Below are 20,461 nucleotides of genomic sequence, written 5' to 3' on the forward strand. Positions count from 1 at the left end.
TCTGCTTTGTGTATGAGTCAGCTGCAAGTACAGATAGCACAGAGAATATTTCCACAGGAAGTTGAAGTGCGGAAGGCTCTGTTAATGGAAACGTCACAGAATAATAGAATCCACAGATTTGTAAAACGTTAGTAAAACTACACGTAATCAGTATGATTTCTTTGGGGACACGTCGGTCATAGCCCTTTTAAATCAATGAAGTGCTTGTAGCTTGCGAACATACTAAGTGGTGTGAGTGGGAAGTATCGTACAGCTCGTCTCGTGTCACCAATAATGGGATCTGCTCTAGCCACCCCGAACATTTTGTCGAGTCAACAGCCTGTGAAGGCAGCCTCCAACACCTCCGATAATGTGGGGAGAATCCTGCGGCTGCGGCCGGGAATCGATCACTGTCCGAGAAAAGTCGATAAGGGTGGATGTTAGCGACGATAACGCTGAAGTTCAGCTGAGAGAGGTGACGCACCTGCACTAGGGGTGACGATACGGGCGGTGGGTGATCTATCCCACATTTGTAGTCATTAGGGCCAAAGTGCAACATGCATGAAGACGTTACAAGCTTAAGCCCGAAGCGCCTCATCTAATTTTCCCGCGTACGCCTTTATAACGTCTCAATATAACAAGCCTGCGGCTCTGAACCTGCACGTCATTACCAGCGTTGCCTTTAATTAACTCATGTTCGACTCCAGGGTGTCAGTGCAAGTCAGATTGCATCTTAATCATCCGTTATTCACATCCAGGGCTTCTTCCTTGGGTTTAATCTTCTGAGTACACGGGGCATTATTGCTGCCGTTTCGGCGGTGTGCATAGCTACGGGGAGGGAGAGAGATCTAGTTGATGGCTGTGGCATTCCAATATACTGCCACATATAACGCAGCACTTACTGAGACCCTGGAAGAAATTTCTCGTCCCATTTGCCGCGCCACTTCTCCAGCAGTAAGTTAGAAAAATGAACCTTTAAGGATGTGTAGCCGCGGCGCCGTAAAAAGGCCGCTCTTAGGCACGATCTGAGATTTATGGGAAAAAAACCTTTTTAAAGACCCCACTTCCGCTGTGAAAAGTTCGCACATGTGTTTTGGGCCAGTGGCACGACATGCATTGTTACCCATATCGATTGGTGGAAAGTTTTAAGACCTGTCCTAAAAGAAAAGTTGCAGTATCGACCCTTGTTTGCAAGTTTCCTAACTTTCTTTCTATTCACACATATATTAGTACGTATCAACATACATATTACATATTATGACAGGGACTATTCCCACAGTCTTTTTTCTGCTAGGACGTGCTCCCTATGATTTTTCATGGGGACCAACATTTTTATTCCCCATGGGTTTTCTGCGCTAGGGCTTCTACCCTAGGACTAGGACTGTGCAGGGGTGTCTTTCCTGAGTTTCTGTTCAGGATTTTCATTCCCTGTGGTTTAAATCTAAGACATAACACCTCTCTATTTACATTACAGATTTTACAAATCCTACACAACTATAGATGAATTAATGGCATTTACGTAACATATAAGACAACACTAAAAGCTTTACAAATCAAAGCAACCTCGATTTTCTTAACTTTGCTATAAAACAACGGCAAGTAAAAACAACACTTCTGTCAGTTACAAGACATATTTTACATATCAAGAGCCAGGACTTAAGATCCTCCAGACGCATTACCATGACTCGTAGAGAAAGGCTGACACGTAAGGGATTTATAGATCAATATCACCAGAGTGTGTGCTGCGGTACGTTCTTCCCTACATTAGACGTTGGCCTCTCGCGAAGGAAAGATTATCACATGGCTTTGCATAACTTGAGAGGAAAATCTTCCAAGTAACCTTTACCATCAAGGTGAGCTGAAGTGCGTCGAGCCAAGACAAGCTCCTTTGATCCTAATCAATTTAGTCTGAGGCCACATAACCTTAGCACTAAACCGAGCAAGTACACGGGGTGGGATTTATTTCGCTCGGCGACAGGCGTCTTGTCAATGCACGCCATGATCCTTTTAGCCCTCTGAAATATCACTGCGCAAGGTAGATAAAAGGAAGGGAAGCATGAGTAAGTTTTCCGCCATAGGGGCATCTTTGCGTTTGAAGTCCACTGTAAAGTTTTATGTGGACGTCAGTCTTCTATGGTTGGTAAAGTAGAGGGTGTTGGGCATACGGGGTAGAGTGGATCCACTTGTAGTGTGTCCGCGAATAGCTTAAGAGTGTATAATTGCCGCTGGAAGAAGATGGGCTGTAAATTGTCTCCATTAAGTCTTATCACCACATTGTCTGCGCATCTCCACAAGCGTGTCATCAAACAGACGACGCCGTTTGCCAACGTAATGGAGCGCTCTTAATGCCTCCCCACTGCGGAATTCTAATGAAGATATCATATCGTATCATAAATCCAAAAACATACTACCTTCTAATTTCTGTCATATGTATATCTGACCTCTGAAGTAAAGGTCACCATGATGCCGAGACCCGAATACTGGCAGACGTTACCCGATACGACCAACATACCGATGCCCAGATAGTATTGGTTTATTGTTAGCGCGTTCATACATCATTTTGGACAACTTAATGCACTCAAGTTCTGGAGCCTTAGACCTCTAACTTGTTCACACTGTGCAGAAGATAAGGTGCGGGAACGGACATGTTCATTTTTCAGACGTGGCTATCAAATGCGCGTGTGCCTTTTAGCGGCTGTGCCAGAAAGATTTACGTTTCTTTTACTTTAAGACTAAGTGAGGCAATATCCAAGCGCCGGGCTAATGGAATGCATTTGTACTGAAATATGTCGCAATAAACGGAATCGCCCTACTTAGAGCTTTTACGTTAATACCCAAAACTCATCACTTCGTGTGTAATCAAAGGGGAACAATGTGTGCTCGCCTGAAGACTTAGAGCGACGCCACACTAATAGAAACCTTCCTAGTTTCAACTAATGGCGTAGCATCGACCTTATGAACTCCACGACCGTAGTTAACGGTAGTGAAGAGGGCTGTAGCGATTTGAAGTATAATGGTGGAGGCTATTTGTAGTAATAATTAGGACATCTGTCTTCTCTTGACGTTATTTGATGAGGGAGAGGGAGGCTAATGTTGATCAGCAAGTGGCCCATTCATGCAGATAGGCATCGAGACACGAGGAAACGATGGCACAAAGGACTGTCTGTGGATTTAGATTTTCCAGCGGTGGTCACGCACATTAGGAGCACAATGGATTTCCGCGGAGTCACATTAGCATTTAGAACATACTAATATTCTGCACTAATGTCCTTACTATACATTCTTTTGAAGGCTAGGATGCTAAAAGACTGTCTGGTAGTTTTAACCGGTAGATATCTCAGTCGCGCAGAACTATCAACATGTTATTGTTAATTTTTTACTCGCTGAATTAGTATGGAAAGGTGTATACGGATTTAGGGTAGGTCAGCCATAGTGAACTTAGTGAGTCAGCTCATAAATGGTCTAGATCTTAATAAACAAATAATTCACTATTCATAGTCATTCATTTATGCACTGTTGTATTTTTTCTACCCATTTTTCCCTGTCATTCTTCTATTCACTGGATGTAAATGTCTGTTGTTCAATTTGGTCAAATCTGCTGCTAGCTTCTTATGAAGAATGTTTATTATGATTTTGGGTATACATATGGTAACCATAAATACATGTATACCACTCCAATCACCACAGACCATATTATGACCATACATTTCTATCTATCGTAAAAAATGTGCTATAAAGATATCTCAGAATATTAGAAAGACTACACGACATACTTAGCGAAGATGGGCCCATAACAGATGTTCGTGTTGAAATTGAACGATAAAAATGACGTTTATTATGAGAAATAATATCATCTCTAAATATGTAGAATGAAAAAAAAATGGAATCGTTAAAACGATTTATGATCCAGTCAGATTTAACAGCTTCCATTTCAACTCTCCTAAATAGAAAAACTGGGTGAAGTAAATATGGATTTTCATACACAAAAATGTTTATGATAAAATCAATATGTAAGTGATGCACAGATGCAGCATTCATAAGCAATAAAGTAGTGATAGGACCTTTGAACAATGAATATATGAATATTTGTTTCGGTTCATTTACCAGCCCTCAGGATCTTAATGGTATCGACTGACAATTATCCTGAAGATAAACTTGGTATCAAGTACATTTGAACTTGGGGTGAGTTTGAATTATTCTGTCGCTGTGATCCGCAATTGTAGTCCAAATGTGATATCATCACCCATTACACGTCAATAAGCACATACATAAATGTGGGCGGCTATCATAGCAAATCGCCATAATATTTTTCAACGAGACTTAGCCAAGATATGAAGTCCAGAAAATACGCAGAGACAGAATAAATTCTCTCTTCGACCAGCAAACCGATAAGTCTGAATTTGGGTGTGGAGTGTTGATGACTAGACGTCAGATCTAGATACATATTGTCGTCACTGGTCTAGACACTGACAATTACAATTTTCAACATAAGGTATCGACATTGACAGTTAGGCCTGCGATGTATTGATTGATGGTGTTTCATTATCTAAGTAGTTAGAGCTGTCAAAGGACGACTCGGGTAGAATCATTAATGAAGGTAGGTAACCTTTATGTTGATATTTACTGGTCAAAACAAGTTACGCAAATATCCTTGACAAGAATCAACCTCTATAAAACATGAGATTCAGTTGGTGTTATTCTTCCTCCAATGAGACTTCAACCTATGATTATGCAAAAATTAAGACGGTACCACTTGATGGCACTGAAAATGTATACCAATTAATATATTAGGCAGATTGTAGCCTATATCAGTGGTTCGACTTAGATTAACTCGGGAGTTTCATCAAGGGATGTTCATCATTTCAATCCCTATGGATGGTTACTGAATTGAAATGTTTTCTTGCAAATAGATCAAACTCCTGTAGCTACATAGTATTACGTTGTTGTTGTTATTCACCTTGCCGTGAATAGTTGCAGACAAGTTTCCATGCTGTTTCTGAAGCAGGGTGCTAGTATATTTTTACAAGCGAGGGGTTGCTAGCCCTTCCCCATTAACGTGCTCGAGGCTCTTCCTTGAACACAGGACCCCCATTTTACGTCCCTGCCGAAAGACGAGAGCAGCCCCACCCGAGATGCCCTTCCCAGGATTTCAACCAGGGTCTCCCGGTTACCAACTATTGGAAACCAGGAGCTCAACTGTGAGGCTGCTACCAACTGACCTACAGTTACACCCTTCTGCTACATTGCTTTAGAGATATTTCTTTCTATTCCATCTTTTTCGAAGACGTGTAGTATTATCCGAAGACCCATTAGACATGTGCTTTTTGCCCATATCATATCACTTCCATCCCATAAAGACCATTTACCGAGCCTGACAATCAGTTTTGGACATTTAAAATTGTCATAACTACCAAGATCGATGGAAATTATATTTTTGCCTGGTATTTTTCCTTTGAACTGACTACCAGTATAGAGTCTAGTTAATTACCGTCTGTATTGATTTTTACGGGTCGAAAAAGCATTTTCCGCCCCCTCCCATTCCCTTTCGGCGTCCCGTCAGAATACCTTGGGTTGTACAGTAGGCGGCTTTATTTAATCATAAGTTGATGACGAGTTGGTAACGAATTGAAGTTGACAGGGAAGGGAATATACAAAAAAATCTCATATCACCGAAATCCTCACATGAAATAGCACGGTGATATATCACTCTGCAGCATGCCATTATATGGTCAGTGGTAAATGTTGTATGCCATACGTCTAAATTATGCACACAAAGAAGCCAAGTCAGCGAGCATTACGCGGAGAATTACGGATTGATTTCCGTTGATCCCAACATGAAAGAAAAACTTAAGATCGAAATACGACAATGATAGCCATATAAATAAATAAGAAGAATTATTTCCTCCTATCGGCATCTTTTTTGTTTAACCAAAGGCGACCTTATCCTAAGATCTCAAGCCGAACCATGTGGAATCTATAGTGTGCCGTACCAATATCTTTGCTGTCGACACAAGTTTATATCTTGAATATGGCTGTGCAAGTGAGAGAAACATGCATTTAAAGTCACGCTGGTATGTGGGCGTACAAAAGAACGAACTATGATAGCTTTTTTTCCGACAAGCGGTCTGCTCAATTCTCCATCATTTTTGCATCTGGACTTGCAAGATAGCACATAACCTAAAGGGCTGTGAATGATTCAATTCTAGTTTGAACTTTTGCCGATTCCTAACCTCACAAATGCGTAAGCACTGTTATTTCTGTATGTGAATGGTTCGATTTAGTTGTGGGTTTAAATTTTTCTGATTTTGATATTCTTGAACCTTGCCCGTTTGCTAACTTAACATATGTGTGTAGTTGATCAATAGTTAAGAACAAAAGTAAGACATAATGTCGTCGTTACACTCCTATGGCTGTTGGCGTATCCAAATGGTTGCGCAGAAGCAGAGGCAGTGACACTAATAACAGTAAGGGGATCTCTTCCTGAAAAGGAAATAATCTAAAGGAGAAGTTTTCAAATATCAATTTCGCCGGCGCTTCTAATGTCAAAGGTTGGCAGTCTATTGGCGTCTGCTCTTAAAGAGGTTAAAAGGAAATGACCTAAGAGCGATGCACTTTGGATATTTTTGACGCATGCAATATGGCCTTGGGGCTCGAAGCAGCAGCCGAGAAGGCGGAAAAGAAGATGCTTCTTCCTTTTTCTTCCGCTTAAATCATGCAAATGTAACCTTTCGGTGAACTGTGAAGGCGGAATGCCCCCTTTGGCGTCCTCGTATATCACCACCTTGTGGTAATGGAGATGTACAGATGTAGGTATGAGGTGCTCAATCCCCGTGCAATGTGCTCAGGAAAGGTTTCACGCAGGATTTCCCCTCAGTGTAAGGGAAACCGGCGAGCTTGAAAGGCATGTCAAGACCCGGCCCCAGGCTCGCTACGCAATACCGGAATTCAGGAAATACCGCCTATTAATGTCGCTGCGCCCGGGGATATTTCAGATGAAGAAAATCGCACGGTACACGGCGACACTGTGGCGGGATACAAACTGTGTCCAACCGCTGAGAGCATGTGCAAGTCATGGATCACCTAGTGGGATGCCTGAGATAAGAAAATGTTTAATGTCACGTATTAACCCTTCTACACCTACGTGCCGCTCTAATTCTATCTCATGAATCATTCACCTGTCTGCCGAGATTACACCTGACAGCAAACAGGAAACACCCCATAGATATTTTTCATAATTCTTTTCACAAGAAGTTCACACTTGGTCTTATTCGTTACAGAACTTGACAGTTTTTTAACTAAAGCAGTAACATCCCACCCCTTTGAGGTGAATTTATGATAGAGAAAGCAATGAAATGTGGCACACGTACGCATATATTAGGATTTAATCTATCAGGCGAGCTTTGGTATCATTATTAAAGAATGTAACAGGTTATTAATATCAAGAATTCTCGCGATTTCATCTAGGTAAATTGTGCTTAACGTCGTCCTAATGTGATATCAAATTAAATGTAAATCCAGCTGTTCTCCATCAAAAATAGATCAAATATGATTTAATACACCACGACATGCACTAGAAATTACCTCCTCAAAAATGAAGGCATGATTTTTCGTATTTGTTAGAAATATTGATATCGCTATATGAAATATATTCGCAATATTGCAGATGATATAAAAACCTGTTAAATCGATATTTTCAGATTGAAGGAAGATTCAGAATAAACTTTTGAATGGCAGATTAAAAAGTATTCACACAAATTTCGAAACGGAACACGAAGGAGAAAGCTTCCGGATATAAACGGTTACGAGCAATTAAGGGAAAGAGAACCAGGTTGCAGATTTTCCCCTGAGCTATTAAGTGATTCCAATGCCCCATTTCACGCCTCGCATATGATATATCTAATGGAACTGTAGTAGAACCTTGTTGCTCACTTATTTTAAGGCTCGGTGGTAAAGTAATTGCACGTATGTCACTGTTATAGTAGTTCACTATTAAAACTCCTCTGTGCTAGGAGTTGATGCATAGCGTATGTTATTTTGATATTTCTTAAATAGGAAATATTTTGGAATGTAAGATTCCTAAGCCTAAGCTTGCCTATTCTCTATAAAATTAAAAAAAGAACAAAGTAGCAACTAACAATAAAAGAAATTTAGATTATTGCAATGTTATGTTTTCTTACTAATCCCCTCCTCAGAGATATGTAATATTGGTGGTTATCTAATAACTCTGTGCTTTATATTAAAGCCAAAGAAACTAAAAGTAACAAATAACAATAAAAGTATGCAATTTAGATTTTTGCCACGTATTTTTCTTCTTTTTTAATCTCCGCCTCAGAGATATTTAATCTTGGTGGTTGTCTTATAACTGCTGTGCTTAATATTAAGAGAATAAATTACAAAAGTCAACATGCTGCAAGCGAGCATTTAATCCTGTTGATGGATGTTTTGTCATCGCGAAGGTAGGACTTTAATTGCAATGTAAGACTGAGGTTGTAAATGACAAATGAAGAGTACTAGGGGTTCTCCAAAAGTTTAGCTGCGGGATAATCACCTTATCGATCTAGAGTCCATGATTGATTTAATAGCACTTTATATAATGAACAGCTAAGTTTGGGGACAAAAACGCGTCTTCTTATTACTTTGACCAAGGATACCACCGGACGGAAACCTGCTCATAAAATTCCTACCGATAGAATACTCTTATGATTAATTATTGAATATTGTTCTTAATCTCTGGCCAGCACGCGGTGTTGTGCATTAGCTGCAGATCTTCAGAGCTATTGTGTCCCAGAGGATGGATTAAATAGATGGCTGTATTGCGGTCCCGTATGGGGAGCTGTCAGAAAGAATGATTTCATAACTTCTCGCCGCAGACGTCTCTCCATGAATCAAGCTCTCTGATCTGGTGAAATTATTCATCCTACCGGGGCTGTCTCACCGAAGAGCGAGTAATGTGCTCGTCTCTCGGTAAGGCACGGGATAGCAAACTCCATTATGGGCTCCATAAAATCCGTCCTTACACAGGAGAAAGAGTCTTTCAGGTCCTTTCTTATCCTCACACGTAACACGCACGTCCCGGTGCCAGACATATTGGTGCCCAGATTAAAGGCCGAATGTCGATAGAATTAAGCCATGTGTGGAGGGAAAGGAATAAAAAGACTTTTATCGAAGACGGTACGCTCAAAAATCGAATATCCTTACCCTCAATTTCCAGCCTGCCATAAAGCCTTAAAAGTTCGGTCGATCTTCGCTGAGAAAAATAATACAGCCATGAATAACGTACTGGATGCTGTAAAGGTATCAATAAGGAACCCGCGGAGAAACCCTTTTTCTTGATGATTTGCTAGCTTGTTAACCTATGGAGGTCAAGCGTTAAAGATATTTCAGTGCATTTGGGTACCGCATTTTCCCCACGGAACACAATCAAGTTTTGCATTAATGCCTATTTTGTATGTCGTTCAAATTTACCAGGAAAATGCAGGAATTGAGTGAAATCATTGACATTGACCTAGAATAGGAAGTTTCAAGTTAAATGAACAGAGCTTGCGTTGGCACATGTCGCTGTATGCTGCCCACGTATATCGAACAAACAACTGTTATACGTGGATGCAAGTTGTATGTCGTTCGTCTCAAACAGTAAAATGCAAGAACTGAGTGAAATCATAACCACATTGACCTATAACATAAAGTTTCAAATGGTATGAGCAGGGCTTGCGTTGGTAGTTGGTAGTATGCTGTCCACGTAAATCGAACAAACAATTATTCGACGTGGATGCAAGTTGAATGCGTGCCCCAGCTGTGCATGTCTGCTCTGTAGTGATAAGTCAATTGACATCCCGCCCCCTGCAAAATCCTTGCCAGTTCTCACTGCACTTTGCTAAGTTTGCCACTAGCCGTGAATAAATGTTCACAACGGGGCGGATCCATGTGCCAAGTGAAGCAAATCGAGGTAGGCTAATAACTACTCACCTTTCAGCACCAGGGCGAGTTCCAGAACAGTAACGCCAGCTGCAGCCAAAAATGGAGCCATTTCACCTCCTTGTTCTCACAGTGGTAGATAGGAAGTAGCGCTTCGAGTCGGTGGACAGGGCGAGGCCTTGGGGGGCATTATACTACGTAATACATCAAGATTCGCGAAAGACAGGAACAAGCAAGCCCCATCCGTCCTGATTTGTTGCCAGCCAGGGAATGAATCGATCACCACTCAGCGTTATCAAGATTTCTGTCTCATCTAAATGAAGCCTGCCGGTCAAATTAAATCACGGAATTAGAAACAGCACGTGCTCACAGGCGGTGGGACGGCGCACTTGTTCGCCTGTTTCAACCTCAAGTCACGGACAGCTGTTGGTTGGCTCCGCCTTCCTATTGTGGTGTCTTTCTTTGCCGCGGTGCGTACGCACGGTTCGGTCGGGGCTGTAAGCAGTACACGCTGCCCTCGCAGCGGCGTGTTCCCGGTTCTTCCAGCGGGGAACAAATAGAGATAAGTGGTACCTTCTGGCGTCACGATGTGGAGGTGGGCAACCTATCGCTGACCTCTAACCACTATATCACGGACGCTGAATAGAATATTTGCTCATGCATCAGCAGAGTTATTTGTCGCGCCTGGCGGGCATCCAACGCAAAAAAATCCGACCGCTGAATTGTAAGTCATCGTCACCCTACGAGACTGGCATAGATCTCGTGGCAGGGGTTAAGACTACAAACGCTGTATCCACTCTCCGACAGCGACCGCAATATTGGTAATCGTGAGTTTCCGTGACATAGTACGATTTTCACATCTGTGCGATCCACGAGGAAGGTAGTCATGCATGTCAGAGGTCAACATCCCCATATTTGACTCGGCGGGATCACGTGACTCAACAGTGCATATGTAATTATTAACTGAAGGACATTACGCATGTTATATTCACTGAGGGAGTTTCTAAGTTCTTTTCGAGCTGTCCCCGGCGTAACGTAAATGTACGGGAATTCAAGGGAGGGCGTCCGCGAAGTCTTTCCGTAAATACTGGCTATACGGAGCTCAGCATAAGCCTGTGTCGTGACCCCTATTCAGCACCCAGAATCACACTGCGGGAATGACGGATGGTGGCAATGTAACGTAACTACCCTACCGTCTGAAAATCAAGCCATGCATACAGCTGCGCTCATTATATTCTGGCATTGACGAAACGGACTCTGCAGCCGGTATTCAACTTTGCCCCACGAGCAAGAAAGATCGATGAATTAGGTCAATAGCGTGTTGTTCTATAATAAAACTAATTAATACGCGCGCATCCATATCTTTTGAGAGCCACATATTGAGTCAATAAATATTCCAAAACGATCATTTTTGAATCTAAGACAAACCAAGGCTCATCTGGAATGTGACATCGTTCCGCGCGTAGGTTTTTTGCCAGAGTTGCAATGAATTAATGCGTGGTGACTGTGACGAATTGTCAACCATGGCGGAACAAGGACGGAGGGCAGGGCCTTATGTACCCTCCCAAATCACACACGGATATGCTTACTACACCACTCGCCGCTTATTTGTTACTGTTTTTCTTTTAATTTCCCCAATGGCTTCACTTAAACATGGTTGTAGAAAGCATAAATCTTACTAGGAAAGCAAATTTGCAGGTGATATTTTAAGAGAGACCGAGAGTAACAGGGACGCTGATTTAGTTAAATTCACTTTGTTGTCTTTCCTCTAAAGACCTCGTTACATACGCACAAATTTAAATGGTTTTGATAAAAGAGACGTCAAGTAGTGTAAACGATTCAGCGCGATGCATGCTCTTTCATGCGTTTCGTTTCGCATTCCTTCATCGTAGTGATGTTTAGCACAGATCTCTGTCCAGGGAAAGCTATTTAGAGAAATTATGGAGATGAATTCAAATAACGTGGTAACACATGCAAGAGACCTTCGTGGTTGAGTTGTTTTGAATGCAGAAATGCAGCCACACGGCAGTTACATTTCTTTAGGCTAGCCGCTTATCAATCTAGCATATGCTAACATAACTCACAATGTTGTGCATTCAAAACACCGGGAACGTTCAGTTAACGTCTCAAGGTTAATTCAGCGTTGTCACGGAGTTGAATTACGCACACTTCATCGAAAACACAATCACAGTAGTGCAATTCCCAATCATCCCGAGTGCTGCATAAATTTGAAGCAAATACGAGTTGACATGCCGCTTCCTAAGAGTCCTTGGTCGTTAGTTTGAATACGTCGCCTGTAGAAACAAGCACTACATCAAGGGACAGGTTGTAAGATTAGTGGTTTTATCGACGAAATTAGTTAAAACGTACTCTTGACAGTGTTTTATTAGACTGTCACTTTGCCAGCGCAGACGTGCCAGATGTTTGTAAGGTCCTCTACAGTGGTTAGCGGGGTTCGAACTTCCCTCGCTCGGAGTTTTATGGCAGAATAATAACGACAGATGGCTGGATGATATAGGAATCTAACACCCCGACAAGCTACCGCTGCGATCTAAGTCTTTACACTAGGGTACAGGAACGTATTCATAACTTCATATCAACACCTCACACGGCATCTCTTGTCTTAATTGTCACCGCATCAGCCAAAACAGATGCGTGCTTTAATGGTCGTGCGGTCTATAATGGCTTAATCATCTTCATCAGAAACGTCTGTGGATATTGAAAAGAATGTTAAGTAACTCATTACGTTGTCGCAGTCTTGGCATCAATTACTGTACTCTCCATGGGTTTACAATAACACTGATGTTAAGTGTCTCTTATCCCCTACTGCGACAAAGAAATTACCATTCAAAATTAATCATCATAGAGAAGATATACGATCGACTTCTTTCCTCGGAGGAATTTATAAGTATTCTACCCACGGAAAAGCACAAAGGTCGGTATTCTCTCGTAATCACAAGAGATTTTCCTTCGTATGAGTAAGATTATACATTCTTCTAGCGATCAATCAATTTGAAACTTCTGACCAGTTCTTTTTATCCAGGCTTTACAGAAGTCTGGAATAATACCCTATTTGAGAGGCGGGTACCCGTGCAGAATTTTTGTATGGATCCTGTTCATCAAGATCAATGTTACTGATATTGTTGACTTTTGCAGAGGCCAATATAGGTCCTTTATGATCCGCCACTTTACATCGGTATCCCTTTATTTTGTTGTCATCCGGAAGAGCGGGATATTGATTCTTGTTACACGCCTTGGAAACTTTCCCTTGGAAGTTTGTTGCAATATTTCTCCTGACTATGCTGATCTTTTCGGACAGTTCTAAGGGATTCCGCGGCAGGATGGCGCGAGGTAGGATCAGTGAAAAAAATTACGGGGATCTTGCCTTTAGGCTTAGTGTTAGCGTTGCCTTGGAGACGGAAACCTCAACATATGTAGGTTTGGTGGTATCCACTGATCAAGCATGCCACCCCATCAACAGGAGCTTACCCCTTCTCAGAAAACCCCTCGCGATCAGATGAAGTATTGATAGCCACATCCATGTTACGGAGAGTCGTCTTGACATTCATTCACTGACACAGGAGATTCCATTCTCCCGAAGCTGTCCCTCCCGCTTAGATCGACTGATTTCTCCGTGACTTTCTGCTCCGATGTGGCATACTGGCATATTAAGTAAGCGGTTAACAAAGTTTTAGATTATAGGATAAATGTCTAGGGATTGTGCCTCAATCAAGAAATGTAATAATACGGAAAGAAAAAAAGTTAACAACGATGCACCGGTGGTAAGGCCTGTGCTCCCGAACCACGCCGGAGCCTTTGATATTCAAACTGTAAATGTGAAAAGTCAGTTGGATTTCCCCCGGGGGCAGTCCTGTATTACACTTGATGCCGAAGATGTTGATCCATTGGGCAAGGTGCCACATTGCCTCGTCGAGTGGGTATTGCCTTGAACTTTAGTACGAAGAGAAAAGTAGCGAACAACATTGGACAAATGGAAGAAAACAGACCTAGGGGATTGCTGTCATATAGCTCAGTTATCCTTTAACGATAATAGTTTGGCCTCTAATGGTAAGATCTTAGAGATAGATAGAATATCAGCAGGCCAAGGCGTTTGCTGAGGGAATGGACGTTATCACAGATAATTTTCACATTCTGGCAGGACTCTGTGGCAGTTTCAATCCCTTGCTAAGACTGGGCGTATTTTTTGCATTTCCGGTTGGCGCCTCTTCCATTATTCTAAAACGCCACGGATGTTTCTTGCTTGGTTTTATCGATGTAGCAATGTCTAAGGTAATAGATTTTGTCCTCAACTACCGACATCTAGGCACTACGCCCCCGCCAATCTAGCATCGCTAATGAAATCTGTAAAGTGGGCCAGTTGAAATGCGGTGGCCGTACCTCACAGATTACTGGTAACACCAGTTTCTCTAAGCGCAAGGCCATTTCCAAGATTGCCCAAAACTCGGAGAAATCTTCAGGTATTAGTAAGAGTGGATGGAGACCGACGTCTTCGACCATATATCGATTGCCACTACAAGAGGCCAACGATCTAAAAGGGGTTACATATTCATCTCCCAGCCTGCGCATTGACGTTTGAGGACACTGTAAAGCATAAGAAAGTGCAGTTTTATAGCTAAATGATTTGACTCATTCGTCTTTAGACAATTTGTGCGGGAACTAGGAAAGATATAGGGTGTCTAGGGACGCCGATATCCAGGCTGTCGCCATTACAACACTCATAACCATAAATTGCAGCAATTATGGATGGGGAATATTCCCCGAGCACCTTCCCATGTTTTTCTTTAGCACAACCGCTGACATAACGACCCGTTTTAATATACACAAGGGCGTTTCTTTAGGGTCAGACTGCAATAAACAGACGTGGAGGAAACGTCCTAGTGACTTGTAATGTACACACAAGGGGATATCCAGTGGAGAAAACCAGCTCTTTATAGCAGTCATAAGAACAACTTTGTAAGGACTTTCTAGTTTTCTGTACGTAAGTGGTAATAGTAACAGGCATTTCCTATACTGAAAAAATATGTGTGAACGTACCACGTAATATGCTAGTGATAAATCATATGCAGAACGTGAGCGACAGATACGACTGTCTAGTTTTTTGTACGTCAGGCTACGTTGATTTGATTATATGGATGGCATCCTCTGGGAACCCCAAATGACGCATACGAATAAAATGAAAAGTTTGGCAAAAAAAGTTGCCCCCATTATGAAATCTACGTGGCCAGGAAGGATGAACAAAACTACACACACGCATGATCGTATACCGAATAATAGATTCTTCATTTTTGCTGTTTCACATCTTCTTCTTTGACTTTGGATATTACTTTTGCCAGTTTACGACATTTAGTGCCCGTTTTCCACTTATTTACAGCATGTATTTTCTCACTTTGCAGCTGCCTTTTCCGACTTACAGCATAGCCCAGAACTTTTTTTTAGATTTAAAATTGATGCGCGGGAGAATGTCGTCCATATAATCAAATCAACATGGCCTAAGAGGCATGCCAACACTAGATTCCTGCGGAGAAAAATGTGAATTTTCCACGTACCATGCTTGTGAGAAATCATATATGCAGGACGTGGACAACAGCTGTTGAGATCTTAGCGCCTCCACAAATCTTCGAAGACATCTCACGGTCATCACGGAATTAATGAACCATGCTGAGCTTGCATTTGTGTATAAGCGTGTATTGGTAATCCATGGGGATTGTCGTCACAATCTTGTCACTGCTCGTTAGGGTTCCGTCTCCCTTGTTATCTGTATCGCTGATTGATGTAGAAATTCAGGGTCACCCTATCTTTTTTGAGAGAAAGTCCCTAGAAATTTCCAATCATAACTAATAAACTTGATGGACCTGCTGTAATTAAAGGGTGAAGGAATGAATTACTTGAAAAATTCTTGATTGCATAATGACGTCATCTCATAACTATATTGTATGGATGGACTTAATTATGGACACTGATCAAAATAGATAGGATATAGGAAGGGAATCGCAATGAGAACAAATTGAGGATTTTTCGATCTTCTCTGATTTAAGTGGATAAATGATGGGTAGATTTGTTAGCATGATGGTACAAGGGAATAATCAGAACAAATTGAATAACGTCGTAAAGCATTTTATTTCTTAATTAATAGGTCAATTATTTGAAGCAAATCAATCTATGTATAATGTAATCTGATTGATGATCTAATTACGTGCCCATTTGCTGAAGATACCATCTGTTTGTATAGAATCACTATGACTCGAGGCCTGATTCTCCCTAGACCATGTTTTGTTATCTCCATAAAAAATTAAGATATTGTTTTGGGTGTGTCATGTGTGTGTCTGTCTGTGTGTTTGTGTTTTCGGATTGTTGTAGTCAGCATAACTAAAGAAACTTTGGGTGCCATTGGATTTTGATGTATTTTTGGTTTGTGGGTAGGTGTTGAAAAGACGAAGATCAAGGTAGATTTTGTCCCCCTGGTATGTAACCTTGGTACTGCAGCAGAACTTCCGTTCAGTTTAATCTTTTGAACTGGACGTAGTATGGTCTTGATCTTTTGGTAGCAGAAAGCTTGTTTACTTTGATTTATGAAATCTCCAAAAAGGTTATTATGTTTTCTGTTATAGGTGGGTATGTATGTCTGTCTGTTTGTTTGTTTCTTTTGATGTGTTTATGAACTACACAAATCGAGAAGTCTTGGATGGATTTTCATGATATTTTGAAGGGAGCTAGGTATGTTGCAAAATGAAGAAATGATTAGGTTCCGGGACCCCTGGTGATTTTCCTAAGTACTGAAGCAGAACTTATGGTTTTGGTATCCAGTATTTTGAACAAACCTTGTCGACGATTTTAGAGTGTAAAATAGCTCTTGCTCGTCATATTTTGAGCCTGACCTCTCTACAGTTTAAAAGACTGTTTACATCAAATCACATGGCATATAACTAAACTAATAAATGGTTGACGGTCACTTGTGTTATCAATAAGTCGCGTGTTAAATTTGAAAGCAACTCTGTGCACGAAATGCATTTGCATATTATTACTTTTGCTATAGTAAAGCGTTTTATAAGACATAAATGTCATATACGACTGATTGAATAATACAAGCGGTAGCAATATAGTTACGAAAAGTTTGGGTTTATTCTGTGACAAAGTTAATGCATTAAGAAAAGAATGCGATAACTTTTTCAGCTAATTACTAACAATTAAAACTTCACTTTACGGATGTTATGGAATTCGCAATACATGAGGAATGGATGGAGACTTTTAAATATCAATCGTTAATGTGAAGCATGCATCACCACGATATTCCATCTTCCTATTGAATAACCTATGTATAATCTATCTGTTCTTACAAGAAAAGGGGACTCGGAAATAAGATTGCTCATTCGGGCGTTTCAACCGTTCGTCTACTCTTGTAATTGGAATGTATAGTAACACAAAGGATTCACAATACACCTTTTCCCTAGGTAGAATACATTCATCTCGGTCAAAAACACCCTGACAGAACATTCATGATAACGGGCGATCAATCGACTTTTGTAATATATGAATAGCTACGGACCTTAAGGGAAAGACTTTTAAACATGGATTGATACGGGATGTACAATAGCACCGAAGTAAATTTGCCCACGAGACGTACTTGCTCCGAATTGTACAGGAATTCGATGAAGGGTTATTTGTAAGGAGAATACAGACGTCAGATAGTTTGCGGCGTGTTGTCGATCATTTGTTTTAATCTTTAGCAAAGATAATTTAAGTTTTGAACAACTTTTACTTGTTTGTCACAACTTAGTCATGACAATTTCGCATATCTATTGGAGTCAAAAACTTGCCAAATAAAAGCATATATTGCTCATCACGGTTATTTTGACGCACGAACGTGCTCAGCGGTCTATTACAGTTTCTTTGACCCATCGCAAGTGACCCAAAACCGGAACATCATTTTCTTTTTTTGACGTCTGTAGAATAAGCCATAAAAATGTATAGATAACTTGGACATTACGACCATATCGCCACCTCATATACCGTCTTCAAACATTTTCATTTCACGCGTTGTAAGCAGGTTTTGCCCCTGTGTTAGTGTGCGGTGCTTTGATGTGTTGATAAATGTTAAAGGCGGGGCTTAATGGCTTTAACTTTCCTACACTACACAGGAAGTTCTCGTTCTGTCACTGATCCTATAGAAGTCACACCTCCGTGCTTTTGTCTTTGTCTATGTCTCTGCAGCCTATATCTAGATAGTTTTACGTTTGTTTATGCAAACATATCTGGTTGTTTGTTTGGTTATTTATGTATCTATTCAGATCTTTATTCGTGAATAAATAAATTCACTACTTTTCTTGGAGTCCATGACATGTAAGATAAAATAATGCTATTACAATACTAACTGAACTGTAGAGCAAACTATAAATAAACTGAATTAACACAAATAAACTTAAGGTAAACTCAATATTGTTCTTAATTATCATTTATTCAAAAGTGTAGGAAGGTGCCTAACCCCAATTTCTGTATTCCTTATGTGATAAAGGCGAGCTATTAACATTCATTTCATTACTGCGTCGGATGATTTGATAAACAATCCAAGATTAGGTCGGTCTCGCCGGACAACATATGTAAATTTAATGCAAATTAGTAGATATCTTGTGCAGCAAAGTGATGCTTACAGTTGTAATCTGCATAACGCTGTTATAATCCTGGTTTATGATGAATTATGTAAGGGATTTGTTACGCATTAAAAGTGACTTATAGACTTCCAAATGTGACTTTCAATTGAAAAGGTGGCCTGCGGTGTCAATTAAACGACGCAGGTAGGGGATATGGCGTACGTTAATACTGATTCTGAGGTCGTGAGTGGTTCTCTTATTCACTGCATTTAGATGCACGTCACGTTTAAGGTGCAACGCGTGACTTCAGTCTTGGTAATCAAACTAATGCAAAGGAAGGACGAAGAAAGTCAGAGAAAACTCAATGATTGAGTCAATACCCTACGGGAGCTTCACTTAGATCTTAACTTTCCACCCCTAAAGAAAACTTGGTAAAGATCGAAGAGTAATTTTGTGGTGTAGTCTCATGGTCCTATCGTGGTGCATTCGATGAGTCTTTCAGCAACTTCCAATTCCCTTTGCTTTTCTTGAGCAAGGAGAAATTGCTATATGAATCTAGTTTAGATCACTGACGCGATAAGCATTGATTCACCAGCCGTGTTATCCCACTGGAACCGCAGCAGAGTGTGTAAATCAAGTTACACCTTCGCACCAAACCGTACAGATCCTCATTATCGAAATACAACTGATGCGAAAATTGCATGAAAATCGCTTAATCTTCATATTTATGCGAAGAAGCTCCATTTCTAATCACTTCTGGCTACTGTGGACTTTTCACAAAAGCAGGCATACGATTTATCAATGAAACTATGTAAATGTACGTACCCTATCTACAAACCAGTTAGATATCTTTGGATCATCGTTACGTTTTGCGTTAGTGTTGGGAGATATGCCAAGAACATATGTACGCTATAAAACAGTTACTCAGGCAACTGGACAGATTTTAGAAATGGACAGAGTTTCCAGATAGTATTCATTATCTTTCATCGATCAGTGACTAGACGAAATTTGTACATAATAATCTAGTCTTTAAACTCTAAACATTGAATTGATAAGTAGATAAGGTGAGGACAAATTTGAAAGAGTCTCGTAGGAAACAAAAAGGTAAATATCTTGATAAATTATGATAATGAGCATTAATTATTGATACCAGAAATTGGCATAATACTGCCTATAGATTACTGTAACAGTATATGCACACTAATTATAAAAAGTACCACCAGAAACATATTTATGAGCAAAACAAAATGGGGTCTGCTTGACCCCCATACGGCCAGATTCGTCGCAAAAATGCATCGGTCGGATGAGGGATAAGAACCCGATTGAAATCGTGTATGAAAATCACAATACCAGAAATTTGGTCCATATGAAATATGAAATATCAGTTGAGTCTGTTACTTGCAGTCATGATTATCCAAACGTCAGATCGTTAAGTTATCACCCCTCCACAGGGTCCTTGCAGGATGGCAGTTTTCTGTTTATCTAATCTTCAGGAGTATTGGATGTGATGAAGTCAAGAAACGGAGTCACTTCCGTGATTGTCATCTTCCCAGTAGAGATTTATAGCAGATTCGGGACTGGTACAAAACTGTTTCTATCGATTAGAAACAATTAAATATTCCTAAGGAATGATAAAAAGAATGTCTGTTAATGACAATTAGCCGATCTACGCTAGCAAGGACTCCTTATTTTGTTTTGTTTTTTCAAAATAACTTTGTAATGCTGCATGTATCTGATATAATGAGATAAATTTTGCATTGAGGCAGCGTACAGACATTTGAGTCTATCCCAAAGGGGAATTTTCCCCACGCTATCAAGAGATTGGCTGTTTAATGCTTGGGTGACAACACCACGCCTTACTGTAATTAAATGTGATATCATCTCCGCTGTTTTTGACTTTCATTAATTGTTCCTTACACTGATCGCCCGAGCGTAACAAGTACTACACGGAGATGTTGCAG

General features: G+C 40.6%; 1 protein-coding gene across 2 annotated transcripts in view; it reads right to left on the reverse strand.

The window, feature by feature from the left end:
* Nucleotides 1-10,822, reverse strand: part of LOC136436803 (irregular chiasm C-roughest protein-like) — a 34,226-nt gene extending 23,404 nt beyond the window's left edge. The window contains exon 1 of one of the 2 annotated variants that reach the window (XM_066431136.1): nucleotides 9,946-10,822. In XM_066431136.1, the coding sequence (XP_066287233.1) occupies nucleotides 9,946-10,006 (61 nt within the window). In that variant the 5' untranslated portion in view covers nucleotides 10,007-10,822. The remainder of the gene's footprint in view (nucleotides 1-9,945) is intronic. The other variant, XM_066431146.1, reaches the window with a different exon arrangement.
* Between the last annotated feature and the right edge of the window lie 9,639 nt (nucleotides 10,823-20,461).

Source organism: Branchiostoma lanceolatum, chromosome 1 (genome assembly GCF_035083965.1).
Source record: "Branchiostoma lanceolatum isolate klBraLanc5 chromosome 1, klBraLanc5.hap2, whole genome shotgun sequence".
NCBI classification, from domain to species: domain Eukaryota; kingdom Metazoa; phylum Chordata; class Leptocardii; order Amphioxiformes; family Branchiostomatidae; genus Branchiostoma; species Branchiostoma lanceolatum.